Source organism: Neodiprion virginianus, chromosome 1 (genome assembly GCF_021901495.1).
Source record: "Neodiprion virginianus isolate iyNeoVirg1 chromosome 1, iyNeoVirg1.1, whole genome shotgun sequence".
Taxonomy (NCBI): Eukaryota; Metazoa; Arthropoda; class Insecta; order Hymenoptera; family Diprionidae; genus Neodiprion; species Neodiprion virginianus.
In genome coordinates this window covers 3,682,643-3,707,240 of record NC_060877.1, presented here as the reverse complement: position 1 = coordinate 3,707,240, position 24,598 = coordinate 3,682,643, and the positions used below count along the sequence as shown (strand labels likewise).

General features: G+C 42.6%; 4 protein-coding genes across 5 annotated transcripts in view; 2 read left to right on the top strand and 2 right to left on the bottom strand.

The window, feature by feature from the left end:
- Positions 1 to 703: 703 nt before the first annotated feature.
- On the bottom strand, positions 704 to 3,459 carry LOC124304036 (protein ST7 homolog). Its single transcript, XM_046761978.1, has one exon. It carries the CDS (start codon positions 3,167 to 3,169, stop codon positions 1,619 to 1,621), a length of 1,551 nt encoding a protein of 516 aa, XP_046617934.1. The 5' UTR covers positions 3,170 to 3,459; the 3' UTR covers positions 704 to 1,618.
- Positions 3,460 to 3,619: 160 nt separating this feature from the next.
- LOC124304025 (cytochrome P450 4c3) lies at positions 3,620 to 6,492 on the bottom strand. 2 transcript variants are annotated; one of them, XM_046761965.1, is made up of 11 exons: positions 6,158 to 6,491; positions 5,876 to 6,082; positions 5,609 to 5,794; positions 5,471 to 5,540; positions 5,228 to 5,354; positions 5,092 to 5,152; positions 4,911 to 5,026; positions 4,774 to 4,842; positions 4,510 to 4,684; positions 4,248 to 4,427; positions 3,620 to 4,171 (listed from the first exon to the last, which is right to left on the bottom strand). In XM_046761965.1, the coding sequence occupies exons 1-11, from the start codon at positions 6,312 to 6,314 to the stop codon at positions 4,005 to 4,007; spliced, it is 1,515 nt and encodes a 504-aa protein (XP_046617921.1). In that variant the 5' UTR covers positions 6,315 to 6,491; the 3' UTR covers positions 3,620 to 4,004. The 2 variants fall into 2 exon arrangements, with proteins under 2 accessions (XP_046617921.1, XP_046617914.1); XM_046761958.1 differs by having other exon boundaries at positions 5,609 to 6,082; positions 6,158 to 6,492.
- Positions 6,493 to 15,283: 8,791 nt separating this feature from the next.
- On the top strand, positions 15,284 to 20,876 carry LOC124304150 (uncharacterized protein C1orf194 homolog). Its single transcript, XM_046762239.1, has 4 exons — positions 15,284 to 15,446; positions 19,059 to 19,321; positions 19,398 to 19,538; positions 20,249 to 20,876. The coding sequence occupies exons 2-4, from the start codon at positions 19,094 to 19,096 to the stop codon at positions 20,447 to 20,449; spliced, it is 570 nt and encodes a 189-aa protein (XP_046618195.1). The 5' UTR covers positions 15,284 to 15,446; positions 19,059 to 19,093; the 3' UTR covers positions 20,450 to 20,876.
- Positions 20,877 to 21,098: 222 nt separating this feature from the next.
- Positions 21,099 to 24,598, top strand: part of LOC124304059 (pituitary homeobox homolog Ptx1) — a 40,302-nt gene continuing 36,802 nt past the window's right edge. Inside the window, exon 1 of the mRNA XM_046762029.1 lies at positions 21,099 to 21,432. Coding sequence (XP_046617985.1) covers positions 21,339 to 21,432 — 94 coding nt within the window. The 5' untranslated portion in view covers positions 21,099 to 21,338. The remainder of the gene's footprint in view (positions 21,433 to 24,598) is intronic.

Here is a 24,598-nt window from a genome sequence, read left to right as displayed (position 1 = left end):
ATTAGTAGATCATATTATATTCCCGTGTTAGTATATATATATTTTACATCTAAATCATAATTATAAAAATAAGAATAATGATAATAATAGTAATGATAATATTATTACAAAATACAAATATGGAATATCCTTAGTTTCTAAACAATTGAACATACTACTACACTGAAAGTGTAAAACAACCCTCACTGAATTAAATTTAGGTCACTTGAATGGTGACGAAGTAAAGACTCTTGTAAGACTGATGGGTCCTGTCAATTACCCATGAAAGTAGGGCGCGCAGGACAATTTAAACGAAAGCGCCGGCCCTCAATATGATAAACACACTCAACCTTCCCCTTATCACTTACCTTATTTCAGTAAAATTCAGTCGAATTTTATGGGAAAATAATCTGTAAATATTACGCAAATACTGGACCAGATAATTGCTACTGGAGAATAGTTTTGTATTGATTTCAGTTCGATTTTAGTATATTAATTAATTATTTACGTGTAGAGATAACTTTTGTTGATTTTCATTTTATTAATTCATTTTCACACAAGTGAGATCATTTTAATCATACGCATAATATTTTTGGTATTTAACGGTGCTCACAATCAGCATTAGCGCTGATACTAAAATTTGTATTTTAATATTTCCAACATTATGTGAAACTTTTAACATGAGTTGATAATTATATTACATTTTCTTTCATCTTCTGTTTTGAAAAAATTATACTGGTGAAGTTGACACACCTTACACAACTATTTGGTAGTCTCATAATAAACCGTTAACCTGATATTGGCGGTAACTCAATATTACAAATAATTAATGGATGGGAGTAACATTCTGTTTCCCAATTGCATAAATAACCAGGCTTATTTCCCTTCCAGTATTTCTGAATATTTCTTTAAGATAAGTAATTCGCCATTGTATTTTTTAATAAATTCGAGAATGTCAACAATAAACGGTATGATGAGTCCATATTGATTTCTTCTAACACGTTCTACCGTTAACTCGTGATCCCTTGTAATCGATTATCGGACTATAAACAGTGAGTCCTCCGATACAATCCTGTAATATTATGTGTACTGATTATTTGTCCTGAATTTATTACATTCATAAATAATACGCGTAAGGTAGTGTCACTCGTAAGCTATTTTTCATATTATTGATATAGTTTTCACATGCGTCAAATAACAATAATTATCTAATTGATGTTTCATCGAAACATAATTAGAAGTACTAATTTTATGTAAGTAAAATGTACAATGACGGAATGGCACATTGTGCACGTGTTATCTATCAGCTGCATGTTGCTTTAATTTGTTCCTTTTAACATGCTACTAAAGTAATATGGGTGGAAATAAAGAAGAAACGGATATTAAATTAGATTCGACAATTGTATTTGTACATTTAAATCTTACAATATTAAGTTTAATTGACTCTTACAATATTAAGTGAACAAATGTTAATTATAAATAGTTGGAACACTCGTGTTTCGGCAGGGAAAATGATGAATATAAGAAGGAAGAAGAGACGAGGAAAAAAAAAATTTTTTCAGCATTGTAAAAATATCACATCAGGACTTAATTGTAAACAAAAAAAACAAAGAAAAGAAAAAAACAACTAATAACTGTTTTAAATTCTAGAGAGCTGTTGCAGTAAGTTGGAAGGGAGGACAGCCTCTAGCTTGTCTAAGACATAATAAAATGGAAGAGAGAGCCATGCCAGCATAGCACGAGCGACAACACCCATCGTGTCCGGGTACTGATGGGTTAAGAGGGCGAGCAATGCTGTAAAGGAACAGAGGCCAGCTGTGAATAAAATGAAGAATGGTAATTCTTTTTTTGGATAAACGCTAACGTCATGGAAGGAAGGTAGGAGTTCCCTATCCGCACACTCTGTACAAGTTGGATAAGGGTAAAACAAATGTCCCCTTTCCAACGGGTAAGGTAACATTCTGAATGTGCCTTCCCACGTACAGTGTAACAAGTTTAAAGCTCCTTCCATCTGTTTCCAGTGCGCGATGTGGAAAAATGCGTAGGCAATAGCCTCAGAGTCGCCTCTTTTTAGTACATGTTCGGGTGGTAAAATGAGGGGCTTCATTTCTAGTAAATATTTTGGAACGTGTGGATTGAATTCGACTGCTCTGTGAATTGCTTCGACTGCGGTCATTTCTGCGGTCGTTAATCCTCTCTTGCTTGCTATATCAGGCGAAAATTTATCCGCTACAAGCCTGGCCTTCAGTAAAGCCGCAGTGTAGCAAATAGTGGCGGATTTTGGTAGACTAATGTCGTCGTACTTTGCCAGCACCGCTTGAACATCGGCGTATGCTTGCATTTCTAACAGAGCTTCGATTAGATTCTCGTGAATATTGAGTACGTTCATTATCGGAGGTACTTCCTTTGTGAGATCCCTGAACATCTTTACCGCCTCTTTCAATTTACCCAATTTTCTGGCGCACATAGCTAACCGTCTTTTTATATAAATCAAAACATTGGTGTCTCTCCTGTGCATCGCCTCAGCTACCGATCCCTGGTGCTGGGTATTTTGAGACTTTCGATAATTATTCTCTGCGACCTTTAACGCCTGTTTCAGTATCTTTTCAGCTTCCAGAATAGTCGTCGATTCTTCTTCGGCCAGTAGTATATATGCCGGCGCACAGTCTGGATTTTGCTCCAAAGCGCTGTGCGCCGCTTTTATTCTCACTACCGGGTTCCGCTCTCTCCAAGCCGTTTGCATTATTTCGTACTCCGCCTTACCCGTGTCGCCTTCGCAGGTAAAAAACGTCTGGTGATCCTGCGCAGAGAGATTCATGTCGTAATAAGTCAGCGGTTCCTTGTTGGTTGCCCAATAAAATCTCTGGTACTCGGCGCCGCGGAACAGGTTTATCGGGTTGCGCCAGACCTTGCATTCCGGGACGTTCTGCTGGTTCGACATACTAGAGCCGTTCGTACTGGGACTGTTGCTATCGCTCGCTGTATCTCCACCACCTATCCAGGGTGATATGTGGTTCAGGGATACTTGCTCGATGAAGGATGTACCGTATTTACGGAAATACCACCACTCGAATATCAGTATCAATCCGGATATCAGAGACGAGGTCCCGGTAAGAGCGACGTAAAATTTTGGCGTTAACGTGCTCAAAAACATCGTCGAGTCCCACATGCTCGTAAATAACAAAGCCATTTATAAACGGGATTATCTCTCTGTCAGTCTCCAAACGTCAAATGTATATCTATCTGCCCCGACTCGACCTTTACGCCGACACGGTTTTCAACAAGTAGCAGAGCCCGGCGGTTATCTTGCAGTTTTTTTTTTATTATTCTTTCGATATGTCAATATTGTATATTGTACTATCGTTTTGTATTTTTTTCTTGTTGTCTATTTCACTAACGATACTGTTCGGTTCTTGTTGCAAATAAATATTGTGATACAACTATTGTTTGACACTAACCAAAAATCATTGGCCAGCGTTTCTACTCAGATGTGGCAGGGACACGCATGTGTGACGAGGATAGTTCGGAATATTGTTACCAGGTATCGCGATCTTCTTTATCTGTCGGCAGCGACATCCCTTAGAATGTTCCTTAACGTTGTTATTCAACGAATGAGTCGGTATGTCGCGTGTGCACCGATTATACCAATGTTGTAACGGCCCTGATTTCTTTTATACCATGTTACGTATACCACGCAGTTTCTACTAAAATTTATTCATTTGGCTGGTTTATTCTGTTACAACTTCAAACAAGTCCTGATTGATCTAATTAAATTAAAGTATTTGAACAACGTTCGATCGGTTCGTGCAATATTTCAAATTTCAAATCGATAATTGTAGATCAAGGGAAATGGGGAGGATTTATAATGTAGAAATTGGATTTACGCTGTTACATTACGAATAAAATTTTCTTATTTCTTTCCGCCATCTGAGACAAGATGCGTACAACTTCGCGTCACAAGATAGCGGTAATAATAGAATTATTGACATCCTGTTGTACACAGGTTCCGTTAATGGAGATGTGTGTCAGATTTTTTTTCGTGCGGTTATTTTTACTACCAAACCGTGTTTCGCTCTGGTAACAAGTTCTCCGCTAACAATGATATCCTCTCTGCGACACGCGGCTTCGATTTTGTATTTTCGTAGCACTCCTGATAGCACAGCTTTTTCTTCCAAAATGGCGTATTTTTGTCCTAAAGTAAAATTCAATCATCAACTTTAAACGATTTTGGGCTTCCTAACAGGCCATCAATTGATTTATGATTTTACCTATGCAATTCCTCGGCCCGGCGCTGAACGGTAAATAAGCGTAAGGATGCCTGCCGATCATGTTCTCTGGTAGAAATCGATCCGGGTCAAAGCATTCAGGGTTCGGAAAGACTTTGGAGTCTCTATGTAGCATGGGGACAGCGATTATGGCTGTGGTTCCTCTGGGAACGACGTACTTTCCTTGAAAAATATGAAAAATGTATAATATTTTCCGTTTCCGAAAGTCCCTGCTAGTCCATCGCAACTTCGTCGAGTGCTTTACCGATTTTAGTATCCACCGAGACTTGTCGAGCGAGTAAAGGAACGCTTGGATACAGTCGCAAAGCTTCCTTGATGCATCTTTCCAAATACTTCATTGCGTGCAAGTCTTGCATGGACGGTCTTCGTTCAGAATTACCTTCGCCAAATATTTCCTCCAATTCCGCGACGACTTTTTCCTTTCAAAATGGGAAATTTGAAGGGTCCATGGTTGGTGAAAAATTTTTAAATCTAGCCGTATTCTCAGCTTTCAGCTAATCTCGTTTACCTGTATTTCAGAATGACAGCCTAGTAGAAACAGCGTCCAACTCATCGCGGACGAAGTCGTGTCGTGGCCCTGAAAATGTGCACGGCTTTAATGAAGAGTCATCGTGAAATTATTTAAAAAAATGTCGGTTCGTTTACCTCGAACATGAACGTGTCAACCTCCTCCCGAATGTCTTCGTCCGAGAGGAGAGTTCCACCTCGAGATGCTTCGATCAGTAGGTCGAGGAAGGCTAGTTTCTTGTTTACGCACTGTTCTACAAAAGAAAGACTGGATTGTGAAACGAAGAGGTGAGGCAAGTCGTGCTTTCTAATTAGGTACCTTTGTCGTATTCGATTTCCGCAAGTCGGTCCTCGATCACCTGTCTCCTCTCACTAATTACCTGTTAACGATATCGTAACATGTGTTTACAATTTACCAACTACGTGCTCGTACGTTGCTCAATTTCTTGCCTCACCTTCATGGAAAATTTGTGTAATATCTTAAGGTTATTTTGATGCTTCTTGTAGAAGGACGTAAGACGAAACAACCAATCGGGATGATACCAGAGCGTAGCTTGACGAGTCTGGACGATACCTCCCATTCTGTACGGATGTATGTTAAATTGCTTAATCAAATTCTTACCTCCCCCATTACCTTACACGATACGAATGCAAGTTGACAAAACATGAATTTCAGTTGAAAGGTTGCGGCTACTCACTCGTAAACTGCCTTGACGTAAACACTCTCGCTGTCATCCTGGGCGTAGACGCGACGTCCCATGGCAGTCTCTGGAAAAAGTCTGTCGTTTGTACGATTTTAATGTACAATGCCAGGCCAGAGGTTACCCGAAACTCACCACAAATAATGTCCAAAGCGCAGTGAGTAATGTAGGGAAATATGTTGAACGAGCCCTTGCCCGCTTCCTTCGACATTTTCTCTACCAGTATCTCCGTCTGTTCCGAAAATATGTCGACGAAGTCTTGCAATATTTTGAAGTGAAACGTCGGTGTGAGGATCTTTCGCCGAGAGTGCCATTTCTTTCCTGGAAACGAGGGAACAGATATCTGGGATCGAACGTTCAATAACGATTTCGAGTTGTTTTCAGGTCGTCGATCAACCTTACCGGAGCTTGTCAGCAGTCCCGTGCCTAGCCAAGGTTGGAGAAATCTGTAGTCCTTACTCTTGGCCAAGTGACGACTGCTTCCGAGGATCGGTTCCACGGTTGATGCCTTGCTCAGGAAGACGTAGGGTGTTGTGCCTAGCCACGCTTTGTTGATTCCTTCGTTCCGACCCCAGAACAGTTGCATCCCCATCAGACGTTGGAACAATTCTGAAGTATAATCGTTCCAATACAGAGCAATATCACATTTAAAATAAAGATACGTTCGATTTTTCACAAACTCACCATCGTGGTCGACGTTCAATTCGATCACGTTACCAAGAAGCGGCAGAGCCCATGGTCCCGGAATCTTTTCTATCAACTTCAGCATTCGACGTCTGGAACGATACCACATGGCCAGCCATCCTAGTACCGTCAAAATCGCCATTAAAAGGATGTTCATCTTCCGGATTTGTGGATGAAAGGTAAATTCCTTAGGGGTTCGATAATCCGTTGTTGTTGATGATGTTAATTTGTTGATTGTTCGCTGGTATTGCAAAACGCGATCAGGGAAACGGTGTTCTTACGGAGCGCGGAGGATTATCACTTGGCTAATTCCGTAACCGAATGAAGAACGCGGTGTCTCGACAGGTATTTTGCCAGGTCAGCAATTACCGTATACAGTCGACACCGCTTTCACTTACGGAATTAGATTCAGCTGTAATTTTTACAAGTACAAAGGTCGGGTTTAACGCGTTTGTCTTTTGTAACAAATCTTTATTCCGTGTCGTGCCTCTGATTTGACACGTAACTCAACCGCTTTTGCAATGAAACATTCTGTTATTAATTTAATTTCTACGAAGATTTATTTTATAAACTCGTTGGTCGTCAATGCCAGTGAATATATCTCGCGCGTATTCGACAACGCACCTTCCGATTCCAATAAGCATTTTAATATTTTACATTGCCATTTTATAAACAAATTTTATATCATTCCCATGTTGTGAGTTTTATTTCTTTATTTTTTCCGGGGAAATTCTCCGCGTACAAACTCGACTGTAAGTAACTTTTCTGCAGGTAACTGTAGCCTTACCGATAACGAACAGTCGTACAGCTACTGTCAGTAACAAGAAACGTGTCCGATTCATAGGCGGACGATAACTCAATTTTCTCCAGAATTTCACTGCCAGTACGGAGAATTTTCCATACCTACGTTGCTATTTGTTATTAATTATCATTCAAGAACGGAAACAATCCTTCTCAACTTGTAACAAAACAACAACAATACCAGTAGAAAAACCTCGGCATTTTTCTTTTTTTTATTGACAATGTAACTTTGCAGAGAACAATGCCCTATATTGACATAATTTTACTGCCTAGATACGAATGTCGATTCTCCGGTTTCCATGGCTACCAAACTACCCTTCGCTGTTCACTCTCCTCGAGTTAGTCTCACCGAGCCTGCGAGGACTTCTCTCACAATCAGCTATATGTGAGTCTTATTGTTAGTTGCTCAGAATTTGTAAAATTATAAATTGATTGTGAAAATACTTTATTGAATTCATACAACTATTACACTATCGAACAATCAGTTAATTTGTCGATAAACATTTAGACGGGCGGCTTACAACGCAATCGGGTGAAATTAGCGCCTCATATAACGTAACAAGCGTATAAAATTTAATCAACTCTTTGCGATCGGTTCCATATAATTTTAACGAAAATTTATTGCCACTTGAATATAGCGATAACTGTTGTTTTCCAACTGATTCCAAAACGAATCGAACGACGTCACTGGAACAAGCGAATTATTTCTTCTCATTAACTTTACGGGTATTTGTAAAAAACAAAAGAAAAAAAAGAGCAAAAGATTTATTTTGCAATCAAAACTCAAAAACCGAAAGACAGTATTCGCGGAAATCAGATTTCGCGTGTCGCGAGTTAAAGACCGCTTCATGGTAACCATGGATCCCTGCGTAGCCGCACGATTCTCGTTTCTAGATCAAGTGGTGGGTAGAGAATCGGATTTGGGCCGGCTGCAAGGTGCAGAATTGCGCGTGTGCCTGTCTGGCTCAATTTCTGGCTAATATGTCACGGGTCGAAGGCAAGGCTCGTGCCAACGGATTCTTTGATCCTCTCCACCCTTATATGCACCTTCGGAGATATCCAGCATCCCCTCCACCCTCGTCCGTACACTCGGGGCCTCGGCGAGAGGTTCGGGGGTAGGTTTAGGTATTCCCTGGGAGTGGGCGACACGCGCCTCGAGCGAGGTTTGGCGAGGCGAGGCTTCTGCAGAACAGGGAGAGGCTTACCAAATCCAATTTTATTGTTTGCGCACCGAAAATCATCAAAATTACGTTCTCCTTTCTCCGGAGGGGAGAAAGTATCTGCAGGAAAAGGGAAAGCCGGCTGTTGCGGGGTTCTTCGGTATTTCGTGGAAAGCTACCCGTCGTCGTGAACTTATTCTTTGGCTCGCTGGTACCTGTAACAATGGACGAAGAGGCAGATGATGTGGAGGACACTTCTCGCGACAGAATCAAATTTCGCAAAAACGAATCGACGACAGAAAGGAGGGGTATAAAAAAAAATGTCAACGTAGCCTTCTGTCTACCGATAAACATCGGAGGAGGTATGCGACTTTGGAATTTATCTCACATTGTACAGGGCGTTCAGGGGAGGAGGCGTGGTTCGGTTTGCAACAGATGCGGCACCGGCCTTCGTTGGGCCTTGTTTGCAATGGGCCTGATCTGGCAATATAACATATTTTAGCCGAGGGTTGACTCCGCGACGTTCGCTCTGTAACACCAGTCCATAGATCATCCCATTGTCCTTTGGCGATGGGCGCGTGTACACAGACGATTCTTGGCATTACCGCCTACCAGTGCATTATATTATGACTCCGCGTTCTGCAAACTGTACAACATACACGTATGCCGCGTGCGTTCGTGACCAACAGTGTATATTATAGAGATAGGTGTGTACGACCGGGTAGAGATATGCTGCATACTGTTCTCCGGGGAGAGGCGGAAAGAGAGATAGAGAGAGAGTGGAAGCGACGCGTGGTGTTTGGTCTCCATTAATATCGGATCGACGACCTCCTGTATATCTCTTTTTTATGTGGCCATATGTCTTCCGGGTGCTAAACCCGCGGTCATTTGTCAACCGGCAATCTGCCGATCTGTTGCTGTGATTTGATATGTACACACACGCGGTCAAAACACCGGGGTTATATATCCGATGTGTGATACATACCGTGACATGAGTGCGCGGACTGTCCGTGTAGTTTGGTTTTATACGCTACCGTACAGACTGCAAACCTAAGGCGTACGAGGGCTACGCTCTCGTTTGAATTATACCCAAGCACTCCGGGTTCAGGTTGCGTTTCATTTCAACCAACAATTTAGATGAAGTGAGAAAAACAAAGTTGTATCTATCACAACCCAAAGTCAAATAGTTTAAGAACGCGCATGGCGCTTGATAAAATTACGCTATGGTATGTTTTATAGTTTTATGGAAGTACGCGTTGCTCGAGGTTTACACTGCACGCGTTTAGAGACACTGCGTCTGGCTTAATTGTCGCCCTGCAGGCTCGGGAGAACATCCGAAGCTGTGCGAGATTGTGCAATGGGTGAACTCTTTAAACGAGTCACTTTGTGGATTCAGTTGGAAAATAAAAGTGCGTCGTTGAATTTTTTTTTTTTTGTTTCTCATTCTTTGGTTGTCAACAGTTACGGGTGTAGGTATTGTAAAATGGAATTCCTGAGCGCGCCGACAAGTCAGCTGTATTATACTGTTGATTTTCTTTTCCAATTTTATTGAGGAGAAATTTATATTCACGCACGTATTAATATTGAGGAATTATTCGCAAATCGCGGTGTTGACGTAGTCAGTTTACGAGGCCAAAAAATACCAAGGGCTCTCTGCGGGGGCATTTAAATCGTCTGACGTTAGCCACTGTCGCCCTGCAGTCGCTTTAGGGCTGCTGGGGTAGATATTACGGGCCTGCGTGTATCCTGTATGCCGAAATGGACCCCCCAGCATCTGTCCTGCAGGACGAGACGCCGGGAGGGCGCGCGTCGCCAAAGGGCCAATATAACGCTTGAACGGCAATGTCATGTAAATTCTCCGTAAGGATGATCGATTGTCTTCGTTTCTTTAGCAATTGAATGAGCTCACCTCAGGCGGTGGTGAAAACTTTTTTAAACTTATGAACGCTCCGGTCTTTAACCGGTCCCCGCTTGTACAGTTATCGATATGTTGAAATCGGAAGTATACGAATTCGTCATACGTACTTGTATGTATCTTGAAAATACTATTTATTCAACAGTGTCGACTTTATTTTATACTTTTTTAATTCTCGTTCGGTTTTTTTTTCTTTTCCACGTCTTTCGGTAATCCGTCGTCAATCGTCTTGCGGACTTTACAAACGTTCGATGAATCAATCAGTATACATCGAAGTACGAAACGATCCGAGATCAAGCCTGCAGGGTGTAAAATACGCGACGGATAGATTATACCTATATGATTATGCAGGAGAAGCTGCAACCCTCCCGTCGGCACCACGTGACACACGAAACCCCCTCACGGCTCGCAGATGAGGGTGAGCAAGTGGGGTCGAACAGCGGAAGGTGCGGTGCCCCTGAAATGGAAAATGAAAGTGGCAAATAGGATTAAGGAATTAACAATTCAGCTCGATTATCCGCGCCAAGTGCTGTAATGCAAGTACTGTGCAAGGTGCGTTTCGCGGCTGGACACAGCCATGTACACTAGGCTGGTTTTTTTTTTTTTGTTCATACTACGTACCCTTCAAAAAGTTAGGTTTTAGCCTGAAATAAAGCCTCGTGAAACCGGAACTCTGTAGAAAAATTGTAAAAGGTGAATCATCCGGTTGTAATTCTTGGAACACTCCAACCGATGTATCTCGAAAACTGTAGAAGCTGGGAGGCTGCTTGTGATTTTATTTTGTAGATAATCAAAGTTTCTATAAAAAAGGTTGAGACTACTGTACACCTAAATGTTCATCTTGTATTCGACGTTGAGTGCATGATTGAATAAGCGAATGAAGATGTTTGTTACCTTGTAAATTTTTATCGCGTAGTAGTAACGATCTTTTTCAAAAGAAATTTGACTATCTAAAAAATGAAACCAAAACGAAGGGTACATAAGAAGAAAAAAAAGGTTAAATAAAATGGCCCAGTATACGCGTACCCGTAATGACATGCCTGTATCTATAACAGCAGACGCCAATGTGCGGCGAAATTTCGTTTTTGGAAAATGTTGGATCGGTGCATCTGGGAGGAAAGTTATAAAGAATCATTCGATGATCGCATATCGACGAGTATAATGAAATTGGACGAGTTTTTGTGCTCCGTTTAACCGTCCTCTTCCAAAATTTCGATTTCCAAATCACTGTCGCATAACAACCTGCAGCCTTCGATACACTTCAACTTTCTTATTTTACTACGTTATTTTACGATGCCCGTGAATCGCGCATCCAGTATTCCCGGTGATCAAACGGCCGTTCATCTCGCGAGTGAATGATCCTGCATTGAGATATAAAAAAATATGATGGAAGTTTAAGGCGTTAAATGGATTGACTCGGAAGTTTATCGCAGTCCGACGTTCTTTCAAACGAACCATCTCTATCCGTGACTCTAACCGAATTATATTACCACGCTCGCGTTTCTCCGTTTCACAATCGGATTCTCTGGGTCACGAAAAACTTTTTATGAGTTATACCCTGGAAAAAAAAAAACATAGTTTAATCCAAAAGTACATTTATTCCAACAGTCCTTATCGGAGATTTGATTATTTGAAATTGTGATTTAATTGTAGCAAGAAAATTTGATAATTATTTTTATTAGAATTATCAAATATGTTTTCGAATCGATGAATTACATATCTATATATGCTAAGGATCGTATTGGAATAAGTACTGTCTTAAATATGATTTTTTTTCTTTCGTCAAAGTCGGGTAATTTTGAAAATCGAATCCTATAAACGCAGTCCAGCAAATCACTGTACAACGGATCAATAAAATGTTGACTTTGGCTAGTGTAAAAAAAGGGGGTTGGAAGAAAACGTGTCTTTTGCCCTAATCTCTGCAACGCGGATGGCCGTGCATAGACAGCGACCAGTGAGTAACGTCGCCGTGTTTGCACCGCAGGTATATTTGCAAGCGATGTCCGCGCTGCGTGGTTACGGGCTCGTATTTTTGGAAGCATCCCTCAGGGCGCGAAAGGGAGGCGAGAGGTGCCGCATGGAGCACTGCGGGTTTGCCGGGCGATGATTAATTAGCGTTTGATGAATATGTATGAGCCGCAGCCAGCAACCCCTTGCGAACAATCTCCTCCCTCGACCCTGTCCTGACCCTCTCGCAACCCCGGCAAACCGGCGGTTCGCGATCCTGCGCGCATTGCACCATCAACGCTTGTTCGTGGCCGCCTTCTGTAATTCGTTCCTGACCAAGTGTCTCCGTTGCGCGAATGCATCTCAACTGCTATCTCGGCGAAGTAGGCCAGCCGTAACCAGCCTGACCCAGAGAATGAACGAAGATTAACCGCCAGCTGCAGTTGATGGAAGCGTTTCAATTCGGAAGGATTTTTTTTAACGAGAGGAATCTGATTGATCTGATTTTTTTTTTTTGTTTTTGGATCGCACCGTAGAATATGTTCGAATTTTTCATAATATTAACGGCACTTCGGTGATGTGACTGATTTGAGCGAAATCTGTACGTGCAGAGTTTTGGTTTTCTGAAATTAAATGTACTTGTAAATTCAGAGATTTTTCTACTTTGAAAGTAATTTGTCTGAATTATTCACAGGACTAATTCCGTTAACGTATTCTTATACACGGAGTTATTTTCGGTGAAAAACAATTCACCGGAGGGTGATTTTGGAGCGTTTATTATACTTGTGAGGCACTTGAGGAGGATGCTGAGTCGAAATTCAACATCTTTCTACATTGATTTTATTACCATGCAGATAGACGGTTGAATATTGAGCATTTGTCATATTTATCGTATTTATTACGTTAGATGTCGATTTTACAATTCAAATCGTTTGCCAAATGGTTGAAAATCTCTAGATTTTTCCGATTCACTCCACGATGCAGGCTTATTGTTAGTTTGTCAAGAAGAGAATTTTTCACAAAATCACTAACACACGTTGCTTTTTTTTTATCCAGTCTAGTCCGTTTAATATTATTTTTTATCGATCAAAGATACTGCAATGTTCATAAAAATAAGGGTCTTGACAAAACCCTCGGCTCAACCCCTTTGGATCCATTCCCATTTTTGTACGCTACAGTCATTTTCGTTTTTCACGATTGTCTGGTCTTGGAAGTTTATAATTTTGGTATTTCTGTTCCTCGGAGGTACATTTTTAAAAAAATCAACGCTAAAACGCCGAGAACGTATGAATTTGATAAATACATACACGCACTCTCGACTCGTAGCACCTCCCGATTTCTCTCGCCTTTCGCTTTACGCTCACAAAACCCCGGATACGATTCGTCTGCAAACCTCGCCTCGAAGAATTGATTTGAAATTATCAAGGCACGACGATACGCCACGGCTCTGTCGGTCCGCAGGAATATCGGCTCGGAAGTGGGCTTTATAGCATCGCCGGTTCCCTTCCAGGGGCACGTTGTTCGGTTACCGAGAACAATGCGCGCACAAGAGCGCTCACAACGGGGGTTTCGGGGGTTGGAAGCGGGGGCGTCGCGGTGAGCCGGGCTTAGGCGCGAATACAATTACATTATGAACTCGATTACCATTTAAATGGAAACAAACGCGAAACGCTAAAATACGCCGTCGCCCTCGCTCGCATACCTGTACGTATAACTTATACACGCCGCGTGCATATATACATTATACAAACACATGTACACGGGTACGTATACGTGTGTTACACGTATACCTAGACCGCGTACCTAACTCCTCGATCATCGGTATGCAAATGTGGAACAAACCCTGTTCCACCCCGTTTTGCCGGTGCTTTCGTTCCGAAACAAGTACCTGTACGTTTCATGGCACTCCTCGAATCTCCGATCTGCGTACAATCGTCGAATGCAAATAATTCACCACCGAATTGCGAAACTCCGAGGCGAAGGGTCGACCGACGTTTTTTCGGAACGTTAAACAACCTACGCTTACTCAACGATTCGATCCGCGATCTGCACTTGATTTTTTGTTCGGATTTCACGGGCCGACTGTCACCCCCACGTGTCGTCGTTAGGCTTCATCAAGAGGGGTTTTTTTCCTGCACCACGTTCTGAATATGTTAGACACGCCGAGTGCGTGGATGATTTTTAATCGTTTCACGTCGAGGGTATCGAATGATAGCGAAGCGATTCAGCTTTTGCAAATTTTGAGGGAATCGTTTTTCGTATCGTGGTACGGACGCGCGCGTTTCTGAAGCTTTGAGTTGCTGTTTTTTTTTTTTTTATAGAGACAAAAAAGACGCACGTTAAGCGCCGAATTTGTTATATCAATAATTACAGGCATTCGTATAGCTGTTGAGCAAAGTGGACGGTGCTATGTTTGGTTATTTTCATTCAGAGCTGCTGTGCCAATATTTTGTCATTTCTCTATTGTTGTACGACCGGCTGAACCGCCACAATACGCACCCTCAATTTCGGACTACGGGTATCATCCGTTTCTCTTCTAACGCAAGATCGAACGCATCAGGTCGGTGTTAGTCATCCCGCAAACTCTTTTCGTATAACACGCTCTAAAATCTCTGCGATCTTCCTGTGATAGAGAAGCAAGTTAAAAACAACCGGCATTAGACTGGCCGTGAGCCGGTCCTCGAACTTTCCGTTCTCAAAGTGCAGGTTCCAAGTTTATAGAGAAATCAAAGAATAATGTCCGATAGGAATTTCGAACTACAAATTCAGATTTGTGATTAACGATTTTAAAGCCCTTGGGTACCATTTTACATGAAAGTATGACGACTTTTTTATTTCCAACCGCTATGATGGATCTATCATTAAAAATTTTTGAAGTCTGATCTTGGATTCGTTGTCAGTGACCCAAAAAAAACTACGCCTACCAATTTCTACCAAAATCAGAATATTTTCATTTAAATAATTGAGAAAGTACAGAGCCGATGAATCCCAAAATCTAATCAATTCTAAATTTGGTAAAACCGCGTCGATAGAGATCAAAATCATTGAAATCCCGCAACTCGTTTCTAGAAATATCGTAGGACAATCAAAAATTGATCGCATACGTACATACTTACACACGCGCACACACAGAAGTCGATCTGAAAATTATTGGCGGTGATTCTTTGAACTTCTAAACGTGGAACTGTAGCGAGAACTCGTCTTTTCATTTTCGGCGTGATTACGATAACATTCATTTTTCCTCTGAAAATAGAGAAACGGGAAGTTGAAAAAATCCCCGACGTCAGAGGGAAAAATGCCTAGGATAAATTCACACCGTAGGATAATACGATAGCAGAAATGATGCCGGGACTCTTGTGAAAATCGCAAAGAGGACACTGGCGGACGTGGGTCACTCGGGTCTCTCGTATTTGGCGAAGGTTCGGCGACGGAGGAGGACAAAGAGTGACCGTCAGGCAGCGGTGCGGTAGGTATTCAAATGGTAATTCACCCGCGTCTAATATACCGTCGCTCGTACCGTCGGCCCGACGCCTCCTCCTCGCCTCACGCGGCCACGAGAATCAAACCAAATATTGGCAATATCATCACCCCACGTACGAATGCCCATTGTTACCCCTATTGTGGGAACGCCGAACGATGTCCGTTTGAATGCCCGATTCTACACTCGTATTGCAAACACCAACACCAACGCCGATACCTGAGCGTACCCCGTTAGAGGATTAGGGACTCGGGAGATGATCCCTCCTTACCTTCACCGTCCGGGGATATCGTTCCTTGCGGCATTTGACCGCAGGTAAGGGATACCGAGGTCGATTCTGTAAATTATTTACCCTTACGAAAATATTTTAAACAACGAATCGACGCCGGTTGCTGGAACTTGTAGTTTCCGAGGTTAACGGGATAAAGTAACAACAAGAACAAAGAGGGAATTGTTATTTCTTAATTATACCGGATAGGTCGATCTGATTTATAAAAAGTAAACAATGGCAAAATACCGTATTAGGTAGATACTTGAATTATTACTATTTTTTTTTTTTTTTTTTTTATTCAAGTGCTAGGATAGATTCATTTTTTCTTTTCCAATTTATTTTCTTTAAACGAATCACTGGCTGGTACAGAGATTTATATCTCGTGTTTATCCACGGCGTTTGCGCCCAGGAGTTTGTCAAAGCCGCGTGCGGAGACACGCGTTCCGATTATACGATTACGCGTGTCATTTCGCTCGGGGATCTAGTGGTGCGATACACAGATAGGTACAGACACGATCCACTGACGCGAAAGATTAGCCAATTCCTGGCCCGTAATTGGTGCAGCTGTCGATTTTACCCGCGTTTTAGAAGGTATACAAGTCCATTTTCTGCACCGATATAACTGTTTTTAAATCATTCACAGCGTCATTCGTTTGCGCCAATTTCAAATCTTCAAGCTTTAAAATAACATTGATCACAGACGATCAATGAAGAGTTACGCAGATAGTAGGTGATAAAAATATTCAGGACGGCATGGGAAAAATTTGTTTCCTCGACACGTTATTTGGTGCAGCATAAAGTTTGAAAATTGTTTTAATTATCGGGATTGGCGGAAAAATATGGTACACGTATTGTAATCGTGGTTTCTACGACATTCAAGTTATCGACGATCGTTTACATCGTACGTAACTACGCGGGCCTTTGTTCGCTGGTTGCAACCTGCGAGAAATTCCCGATGTAATATTTATCGTATTTTCCGGCATTAAAATGTGATTTAGCTCGGATGCCCGTCACCAGTCATCGGTTACCGAGGCTTATTCGAATAAAGATCTCCCACGCGTCGTCGGGCGAGGGCGTGAACCCGTAACCGGGTTTCTAGGACCCCCGTAGGGTCGGCCTTCGCGAACAATGAGAGGCGGTAAGAATTAAGGGCCGGTTGCCCAGGGCACGCGTCGGCACGTGACTCTAGCCGCTTTGTACAAACAGCATTATGCATGCCTCGCTGCGACATAAATTACATCAGGTTTTAATATCGGACTGAGCAGCGCACCGCGGAAAAATAGATACCAAGTAGGGACGACGAGCGCCAAATTTTTTGGTTTTTGGTTTTTTCTTACGCGAGGCGGGATGAGCTCTGGAGATTTTTTTTTTTTAGTTTTTTTTTTTTTATTTTTCCTCACGCGGTTCTCGGCCTCCTCAGAAACCGATACCGGTCCGCTCCACTTTGTCGATCAAACTCCGGAAGTTACGCCGAGTCGCCCCGTCGTGACTGATGGACCCCAGGCAGAGTCGGCTTGAATGGGAGCCGAAAGCCGCGTCGAGACAAGACTGAAATTTAAGAACGAGAATCGGTATTTGTTTGCGGAGAATGTATATCCTGCGGCATTTACGTGCTACGGTATCTCTTTCCTTGTTCAATTTTTGTTTTTTCCGCAATCTTTGAAATTCCTACGCAATAAATTTTCGTCTGTTTGTAATATTTGCATGTTACAATTACGCGGGTTAATGACGTCCGTACAACGTTTTTGCCTTATTTTTCGCCCGGTCATTCCCGCTGCAGCCTAGTCGGTTATTTTTAATTATTTTTTTTCCATTCTCTTCTTTTTTCACCCTCCTTTTTTTTTTTTTTTTTCTCTTTACACTCAAAGTAAGCAAAAGCTAAGTAGTCATAATGCCGGTGCAAACAGACAGGTGACATCGCGAGGTCAGGCAAACAGACACTCGTAAATCACGGCGGGAGGCTGGAAGCGAGTCCTCCTCCTCCCCCTCCCCTCGCCCCTCTTCTTCTTCCTCGTATACGGTAATTACACCGCGTATGCATGTATTGGTACGTGCCCACCTGTATTCTGGTCATAAACACGTGAAGGAGGCGCCCCACGAGAGGGAAGATGAGAGAGAGAGAGAGAGAGAGAGAAAGAGGGAGAGAAGGAGAGAGTTAACGAAATCAGAATCACCGTTGCGGACATCGTCGCACAGCTTCTGCTCTTTTATTCCTTATGTAATGTTCTTGTTTTTTTTTCCTTATTCCTTCTCTCTCTCTCTCTCTCTCTCTCTCTCTCTCTCTCTCTCTCTCTCTCTCTTTTTCCCTGCATGAGAGTAACATACCTCGCCATGATATCTCCCAACGTGCATCACACCATATACCAGCGAAGAGTCGCTATCTGACTAACAGTCCTCTGTTTGCTGCTACCTTGCTCGTCTCTTTTTCAGGAAGAAAATATCTTACCTGGGTTTGTTGATCCTTTGCCTGAACTTCGACGACTAGAATGAAACTCTGTTCCTTTGTACCATCTATTTAGAAACTGAAATGACTTTTAATTGAGGATTTCATAGCCGTAATAGAAACCTTTGGAAGTTTTCGCATCTTGTTTTGTTCGTGATGATAATAAAAAAAAAAAAAAAAAATAGGGTATGCAAACAGCTTGTTCTTGAGTCGTGAAGAAGATTGAAGAAATTTTTTCCAAATTTGAATATCTAAATCTGTCAAGATTTTCATTGCATTCCTTTGCTGCTGTAGCAATCAAATTACACAAGTGAAGATAATTTTATGTCTGTCTGCAAGCGTTACACGCATACTGTGGTTATATTATTTTATGGTGCGCGTATATAATCCGTTGAGTAATCGCTGCACTGAATTGAAGTGCAGGGGAAAATGTTTTAATACCTCTTCGAAACTTTGACGCAACTTAGCTTATATAATATACAAGACTTTGTTAAAATTCTCATATTTTTCTATTTTACTTGTAATATTCTACTTGATGAATATTCTGTGTAGATTAATTTCTTCACACACACAAACCATTATCACATAATTATTGATCCAAGTATGAGACTTCGATATTTGTTTCATCTTTTGCTTAATTCCCGTAACACGAGGTGTGCAACAATATTGGCTGTAAATATCGACCAATTGTGAACCGTGTCGGATTTCGGCTGATTTCAGTCGAGTAGCCACAGCAGCCAGTTGTCTTTTAAAATCGTGGTTAAAATCTTCGTTACCGGGGATGATTAAGGGATATTCTAATATTCGGGATTGTCAGACAGATGTTATTTAATTTTGTGTTGTTTTTTTTCTCCCATTTTTTAATCGATAATCATTTCCCCGAAAGGCACACGGTACCGAGTCCGGAGAACGCAACGAATCATGGTCGAAATTCAAGGACGGTTCAAGACGACGCTCGTCCGAAATCCCTACGCTGTTCCAGACGTCGCGCCACGCGAAGGATCCTGGACTTCACGGGGTCCGATCCTCGGCTCGAAAGTTTCCGTCGACGATCCAAACTGGTACAAACGACTGAAATCCCACGAGAGGCTCTTTGCTCATCACACTTTGAACAGCGTACGGAAGGATCTTCGCCTCGTGAGAACCAAGGTGAGGACCTTTACCGAGTCTTCGTTACATATACTCGCTGTGTTGTTTCGGATATCGAGTTCCTCTTGCGTTTCAGGTGCCGAACGACGCTCTGGACCTCGCGCTGAGCTCGAGCTACGTCCACAACGAGGATTCGATGGTACCAAAAGCGTACGTTTGTATGCAGCCTGAGACATTGAAGCAGGAAACGTGGCGTGTCCTTCGCAATCAGATTAAGGTTACGATATATTTAATTAAGCGTCGGTCTTGCGAGATAAGATTTGTGTGAACGCGGAGAGACGGTGGCTTGAAAGATGTGTAAAGAGAGAGAGAGAGAGAGAGAGATAGAGGGATGTCACGATGGGCGGAAATAATGATCAGTTCTCGGGTTTATTGAACATCTATTGCGGTTTGAATGACAGGCCGAAAAAGATAATGTAAATTTTGATTAAACGGTGCTGAAATTATGATATTTTTAACGGACTAATTGACGCTATTCATCAATTTCAGGCAAGTGTCAACTCTGTACTTTGCATTCCGTTTCAATGCTACACCAATAGTTAATCCCGAACTGATTTCTATCGATACAATTTTTCCTAAGATGTTCCACACGCGTTACGTATCGGTTGTAAAGATAATACGTTATATCGGTATCAATAATTTATGGCTGTGAAAAAAAAAAATTGAAATGCACGTACTGTGTTTAAATTAAATTATTGCCAACAAAAATAGATTAGATTGTAAGATTTGACAAACGCCGACGAGTCGAAACGTTCTGATTGGCTCCGTTTTTGGGGTGGGGCTGAATTTTGAGGTAAAACTCTTGTCGCATATCGCGATTAATTTCTGATCGACCATTTTCTTTCGTATCGCAAAGTTTATGCGAGTAATGCGGATAAGACGGATCTCTTCTTTGTGGTTACGTGTAACTTTGAGCGTCTCGTGCAGGTATACACGAAACTTCCACCGCGAATTGGCGAGAACCTGTACTTTGGGGGTTCGAAAACAGACGACGGGGAGAATCCGGGGGGTGGTATCAAGCGAAGAATCCATCCCAGTAGCCTCAAGTTAACGATCGAGGGGCCTCACACCGATCAAACGAACCCTGGCTTCACCCGCAAAATCGACGGAACCTTGTACAGCATTTAATTGGATCAGGACGCTTTCGATCGGAAGGCAGCAGACATCGTGCGACGAGTGTATCACGTACGAAATTGGGCATCTGCTTCTTCATCTTCGCAGCATATGTACCTATATGTATACGATATATGTCGGAATTTGACGATTGTCAATATAATTTGTACATCAGAGAGAAGGGCCAGGTACTAGATTCGCTTGGTCGAAACGATCGTCGTGATTCGTCGTAATGTACTTTCGAACAGGTCAAACAAATTTTTCGTTCTACATTCGTATTGGGACTACAGTTGTAATGAGAAGGAATTGTGTATACGTTTTTTTCCTGAAACGCGGTAAATGACAACTGAAAGATAGGAAAGAGGAAAAAACTTGGAAATGTGGGAGGAAATTTCTATACGAATATAGACATTTTTAAGCTAACTTTTGGTTTTAACTTTCGAAGAATTATTTCCGTCAAGATTCATGGCTGCGTTGTTAATATATTATTGTCTTCTAAACAGCAGCCTCCGGACTCGGAGCCTCTTTGCAGTCAACGCACGAATTTACCCGGGCTGAATTCGCAGACCTAAATTACAGCCCGAGTGGGTTCAGGCTTTGGCCGAGAAATAGGAGAGAGAGAAAAAAAAAATTATCCGACAGTGAGGGGTGGTACAGGTGGGTGGGCAAGCAACCCCGGTTTGTTCGAGTTTCGGGGCAAGGTGAGGCAAGGCAAGGTGAAGAGTCACCAAGGCGGAGCGCAATCATGGCTGGATTAGGCCTATGTATGAGGTTGAGAAGGGTGGAGAGAGAGGGAGAGAGAGAGACTCGGAGCTGGGTGGTTGACGAAGGTACGGAGGGTTGGTTACGAAATGGTGAGAAGACCGGGATGGGATGGGATGCGATGGAACATAAATGATATTCCATGAGGAGCATATGCGGGGCAGGACGGGGGTGCAGGACAGGGACAGGACTGCGGAGCAGCAGGGTGCTGGTTTATTACAAACAAGGATTACCGGGTAATGGGACATTCTCCCTCCCTCTCTCCCTCCCTCCCGCCCTTCCTCTCATTCTCCCTTGCATCCCCTGAGCACTGATCGTTGTGCACTGACTCACGCGAAGCAGCGAGAAGGGTCGGTCGGTCGGTGGTAGGTACTCGGAACTCGGGGACTTTCGTAGTATAGGGACATTGTATAATACCGAGACCTCATCTCAGATCCGAGATACCATCGCTGGCTGTACGGGTCAATTTGTCGACACGATCGGATAAAATTATCGCGTTACCATGGATAATTCAATCACCTTGGATCTCCCCCCCCCCTCCCTTGCTCTGAAAAAAAAAACCTCGGACATTTGCATCTTTTTTTTCACGCACCGCGTCATTTGTTCGTAAAGTCGAAACGGAAGAAGTGAATTGGGGATTACTTACTTGGATTTAGCTACCGCAAGAAGCTTACTCTGACTTGTTCTTCTTACATTTGGACGGTTTCTTCACTGATTTCTAGCCGTTTAGACAATCCGAAACTATAGCCAGTTTTGCGAACGTTGAAGGTGTTTCGATGCGAAAGAATAAGATAATTTTTTTAGCTCGAAACAGTCGCATGGAAGAGACTTTTATCACGCGTACGTCGGTTTACGACCGGATTGTTTTACCCCAGAGGTGGAGGAAGGTGACGGTGAAGGGAAGGGAAGAAAGGGAGAGAGAGAGAGAGCGTCGTATGAGCCAGCTAGCAAAGGGTCTGAGATCCGGGAGGTTTCATTGGTCGTGGAGAAAAAGTATCCGCAGCCATCCGCCCAGCCAGCCAATTACTTGGGCCAGCGGTTTTATTTCTATTTAATTCTTATTTAATTTACTTTTTACGGCTTCCTGCACCCTCATACCTCCCTGCAGGTTAACGTTAACGAAATGGAAGACGATTTCTCCTCGCTTCTCGGCGTTCGCGCCGCGTCTTCACGGAAAGAAGATGCTGTAAGGTCCGTTCGGGGTGCCGATTGCGGGTCTCAATTTTATCCCACATGTGAAGCAGGGCTTCCATTTCATTAAACTGTACCTAGATTCGTTTTCTTCTCAATACACGTGCAGACATTTTGCCTTCAAAAACTTTACTTAAGAGGTAACACCGCGATTTATTTTGGGAGCATGGAAAAAGGAATGGAATCTCTTTTTAAAGGGTTTATTTAACACATATCGAAGTATGGAAATAAAAAATCTTATCATCATTTCGATGCAAAATGGTGGCGACAGAGCCAATCTTTGAAATCAACTATTTTTTTGAAACTTCTTCACGGAAGGACGGATTTTTCGTAAAGTACAAGACCTGGAACAAAAATTTTATAATCTACGTACTATTGCCTATGGAAGTACGTAGGAGTTTTTTTTTTTCAATCAAATATGGTAGAAATGGTGTAAGCATAAAAAAAAAAATGGGAATTTTAAAAAATACTATAGTAATGCTACCCCTCAATTCTTTTTGGCAATGTTACGTATGCCTGGTCTAACGATAAGGTGCAGCTAACGCCTTGCCGAAATTAATAGACGAGGAAAAATTGTCTCGTCGTTAGCGATGCGGCGATACCTGCGTTCGCGCATAGATGGACCGAGATGTGCGAGGTGGAAGAAAGTGGTTATTTGACGGTTCCGTGGAGAAAATAACGCCTATCTCAGCCCGGCTTTATCATGCACGCGTGCTTTTCGTTGGGAGAAAAGTCTGGGCGCGCAAGAGGCCTCGAGGTATCCGTGGCAAAGACTCGTTGATCCCCTGGGATGGAGCCGTTATCCCATTGGAGTTGTTACATTATATTTATCAGCATGGTACACACCGTAGGTACGCCTTAGGGTCCGGGGCTTTCTGCCTCGGCACCTTGTCGTTCTTGACTTTATAACATATTGAAAAAGTAGGGTGAAATGAAAAGAATACGAAAAGACCGAAAAGAAAGAGAGATGCGAGATAGCGTCTGATTTTCCGATTCCCGACATCGTCGATCCGCACACGAGCTTTCAATTATCATTCGCGATTGCGCGCGGCGTTGTACGTAAGGAAATTTGAAAACGGGATATCTTGAAAGTTCGAAGAACGTGCTCGTTCGTTAAATAAACAACGCGTTGTATACCTAAATGAAATCAGGCTGCTGCTCTGTGAAATAAAAATAACAATTGACAGGGGGTAGGAAATGACAAACGGGATTCGGTCGGCCGTCGAGCTAGCTTATTTCACAGAGCTTATTTTATAATTTCTCTTCAATATGTTCGCACGCCACCCGAGTGTTTATTCGACATTTTAAAATTGTTTTAAAACAACTTCGTCGAGCCACCACCACCCCCCCTTCCCTCCCTCTGCTCGCTTATTCGTCGGAGGGTTGAGATGCTCCTCACACTCGGCTTCGAACGCGCAAGGGTTCCTCGACCTGTGGGAAAAACTCAAATTACAATGACTGCACTGCTATTTGTCAAGAGAGTTTGAACACTGTGTCCGTATTGTGCGTAGACCGTAAGACTCGGGCTCATTCACTGCCGGGCGAACTTAAAACCGCTGGGGGAATGTTTGTGAAAAAAATGAAAGTACAAAAACTCACAGTGGTAGTTTGGTTTTCCATTCGAATATACTTTACGTTTTATTGTTCTCTTTTACCTCGTTTTATTTGCTGTTCGATTGCGCGTACGATGCTCGCTTTCTCAAAATAATATACATACCTATATGAACTGTCGGGCATGCTTTTAAGCAAATAATTTTGACTTGAAAAAAAAAATTGTTTACTTAGGAATATCACTGTTATAATTGTAGATACACTGCACTTACGTGTATCGTAATTTTGCTTCGGCCGCTAATTAGGCAGTCCTAATTATAGGGAATGTGTGAGCCATCTCGTTGAACCGGAGGAGCGTGCCGGATCGTCGAGCCAGGGGATCAAAGCGTGCCATCCGCGAGAGCGAGCCAAGATTACCTCGAGGGTCTCTTCGCCCTCGGATGCCGGGTTCTCTGTCGCCCTCCTCCCTTCCTTGCGCCCTTGGATTACCTAAAATAACACTCTCGCCGTCCTCGCGTACGTCCCGATTTTATTGTCTACTAAAATGGATATTTTCGTTGGCATAATCCCGACGTGCAACAGTTTCGCCGAGTATATATATAAGGTACAATAATATCTGCCGCTCCGTTGTTTTTTTCATTCCTTCGTTCCTTTCTCCTC

What these genes read in the sequence shown, in the direction of transcription:
- LOC124304025 (XM_046761958.1), bottom strand. Translation starts at nt 6,314, where the DNA reads ATGAACATCCTTTTAATGGCGATTTTGACGGTACTAGGATGGCTGGCC. An exon ending in CGCTTTGGACATTATTTGTG is followed by an intron (nt 5,541 to 5,608) that starts GTGAGTTTCGGG and finishes GACTTTTTCCAG; the next exon opens with AGACTGCCATGGGACGTCGC. An exon ending in TACGTCAAGGCAGTTTACGA is followed by an intron (nt 5,355 to 5,470) that starts GTGAGTAGCCGC and finishes ACATCCGTACAG; the next exon opens with AATGGGAGGTATCGTCCAGA.
- LOC124304150 (XM_046762239.1), top strand. Translation starts at nt 19,094, where the DNA reads ATGGTCGAAATTCAAGGACGGTTCAAGACGACGCTCGTCCGAAATCCC. An exon ending in TTCGCCTCGTGAGAACCAAG is followed by an intron (nt 19,322 to 19,397) that starts GTGAGGACCTTT and finishes CTTGCGTTTCAG; the next exon opens with GTGCCGAACGACGCTCTGGA. An exon ending in TCCTTCGCAATCAGATTAAG is followed by an intron (nt 19,539 to 20,248) that starts GTTACGATATAT and finishes CGTCTCGTGCAG; the next exon opens with GTATACACGAAACTTCCACC.
- LOC124304036 (XM_046761978.1), bottom strand. Translation starts at nt 3,169, where the DNA reads ATGGCTTTGTTATTTACGAGCATGTGGGACTCGACGATGTTTTTGAGC.